The sequence below is a fragment of the Xyrauchen texanus genome, chromosome 11, assembly GCF_025860055.1.
Source record: "Xyrauchen texanus isolate HMW12.3.18 chromosome 11, RBS_HiC_50CHRs, whole genome shotgun sequence".
In the NCBI taxonomy this organism is placed as follows: Eukaryota; Metazoa; Chordata; class Actinopteri; order Cypriniformes; family Catostomidae; genus Xyrauchen; species Xyrauchen texanus.
The window spans coordinates 5,407,975-5,410,120 of record NC_068286.1 but is presented as its reverse complement, the minus strand read 5'-3'; the positions used below and the strand labels follow the sequence as shown (position 1 = coordinate 5,410,120).

Here is a 2,146-nt window from a genome sequence, read left to right as displayed (position 1 = left end):
CGAAGCCATTTGTTTTGAGAATAATGGCTGGCTGATGAAGTTATTGGCTGGCTAGCCGGCTCAGCCAAAACCTAAATGCCTGCTGCAGCCGCCAAAATTTTCATAGCTGCAAATGGCTGAAGCTGCCACTTCATGTCTACAGATGTCTATGTTATACTGATTTACTAGATCTCAATATTTCCAAGCAATGCATGGCTTACACTATATTTCTACAAAATGCAATACTGTGATGAGAGGGTGACGGAGAAGTATGTTGATTAAGAACGCAAACTTTTGTTGAATTTATGAGAAATCTACAGACGCAAACAGACGAAGTGTAGTAAAATAAAAACCTAAATGTGTATTTCAGACTTTTTTTCAGCACAAGTCTGAAAGAAGACATGTTATTGAAGACAAATATCCAAAAATCTCAAAATTGACCAGTAAAAATAAAACGATGTTTTTGCCTGCCGTGTCTCGCCTTAATATAAACACACACTGTTATCAAAGTATTATTTTGGACAAAGTTTTGCACATTTCACTTCAATGTACACTGAAGCATGCGTCGTGAATTAGCAATGTGGAAACGGTGGTTTGTTACTGCAGTAATATCACGTTCAGTGCTATAAATCTCTCCGTTCCAGAATATTTGGTTTATAACATCAATCTTTGATTCAGGTGTTTGTGCAACCGTGCCCTGAAGATTTAACAGAAGTCTGGGTAGGCCTAAGTTAATAAAAAAGTAAGTAGGAATTAGGAAATTATGTGAGAAGTGAGATCAAAATTACCTTGCTTGCTTCTTTCCGCCATTTCACCACAAAAACATGCATCGCTTCTTCTGTACGGAAAACGAGCAATTTTAATTGGTCGTCAATTCACTGTGAGTCTGTGTATCGTAGCAACGAGCACAAGACTGTGCTGTTATGAATCCCGTGTGAAAATAGATCTCAGTGTATTGTTTATATATTTAGTGTGTGTATGTCTCTATGTGATATAATTATTATTTGATGCAAATAATTCTAGCGGCTCAGCCAAACTTTATCAGATGGCGGCTCAATTTGGCTTACGAAATTATTGGCTGGCGGCGGCTGAAATTCTAAATGGCGCAAATGGCGGCGCCTGGCGGCGGCTTCGGGGTCTAGTACAGGTGTACCTAATAAAGTTGAATTATCGTTATTTGGGGGGCTTTCTCCGCAAATATTCATATATGTGATTAATTGCGATTAATTGGACTAATTTTATCGGCGTGGTCATATGGTTTGGACGTGACATTCTTTTATTTATTTGCCTCAACAAACTACTTTTAAAGCAACGTCGCGCATCCTATTTTCGCTTTATTCGCGTCGATTGCTTTATAGTTCATTCAGAGAACAAGTTCTATTGACATATTGGTTGTGCATCGAAAAATGATGCTAGAGGGACGTTTCCTAGTAAAACTGTGTAGCAAGAAGTGAGTTTGGGAAAATCGGGAATTTGTCGTTAAAACGCTGTAGACGTTTTGTAAAATCAGAGCTCTAGAAAATGACACTGATGACGTTTTCTAGAAACGTCAGACTCACTGTGTGATTCGAGGGGCCAGAAGGTCTCGTACGGTTTGGGAATGCACAACAGCGAGTTCTCCCCCACGAGCGGAACAATTGCGCTGCGCGTCTGACCAGCTGACTTCTTCCGCCACCAACAGGAAACAGCGGGACGAGTCAGCGTGATGGATCGCATCTGGCAAACACAGCGGCTCCGCTAAGGAAAGAAGGAGAGAGTGCTTCAGTTCATAATTAGAGATTAGTGATAGTAGATCCAGTTGCTCAAATAAACAACATAAACCAGCCTAAGATGGTTTTGTTGCCGGTCTTTGCTTGTTTAAGCTGGTCTACGAGCCTAAACAGCTGTAAAGTGCCCAAAACCCCTGACCCTGCCCTAACCCTAGCCCCAAACCATCAAAGTGGACCAGGCTGGGAAACCAGCTAAGACCAGCAAACTAGCTTGGGCTGGTTTAACAAAAAACTTTTTTTAGCAGGGGTGTTCCAAATCAGTCACTTAGGAGGTTGCATTTCAGTTAGGGGCTGTTCACAACCAACACACATGCACTGTTTTTCAATTGTTTTCCTATGTAAACACAGTAGACGGACATATTTGAGAGTTGTGCCTTTTCCGCAGCAAGAACGCGTTT

General features: G+C 41.1%; 1 protein-coding gene across 1 annotated transcript in view; it reads right to left on the bottom strand.

Annotated features, from left to right (window-relative positions):
- LOC127651785 (polycystin-1-like) overlaps positions 1-2,146 on the bottom strand; it is an 81,333-nt gene that overhangs the window by 55,575 nt on the left and 23,612 nt on the right. The window contains 1 exon segment of the mRNA XM_052137791.1: positions 1,539-1,716. Within this exon segment, the coding sequence (XP_051993751.1) occupies positions 1,539-1,716 (178 nt within the window).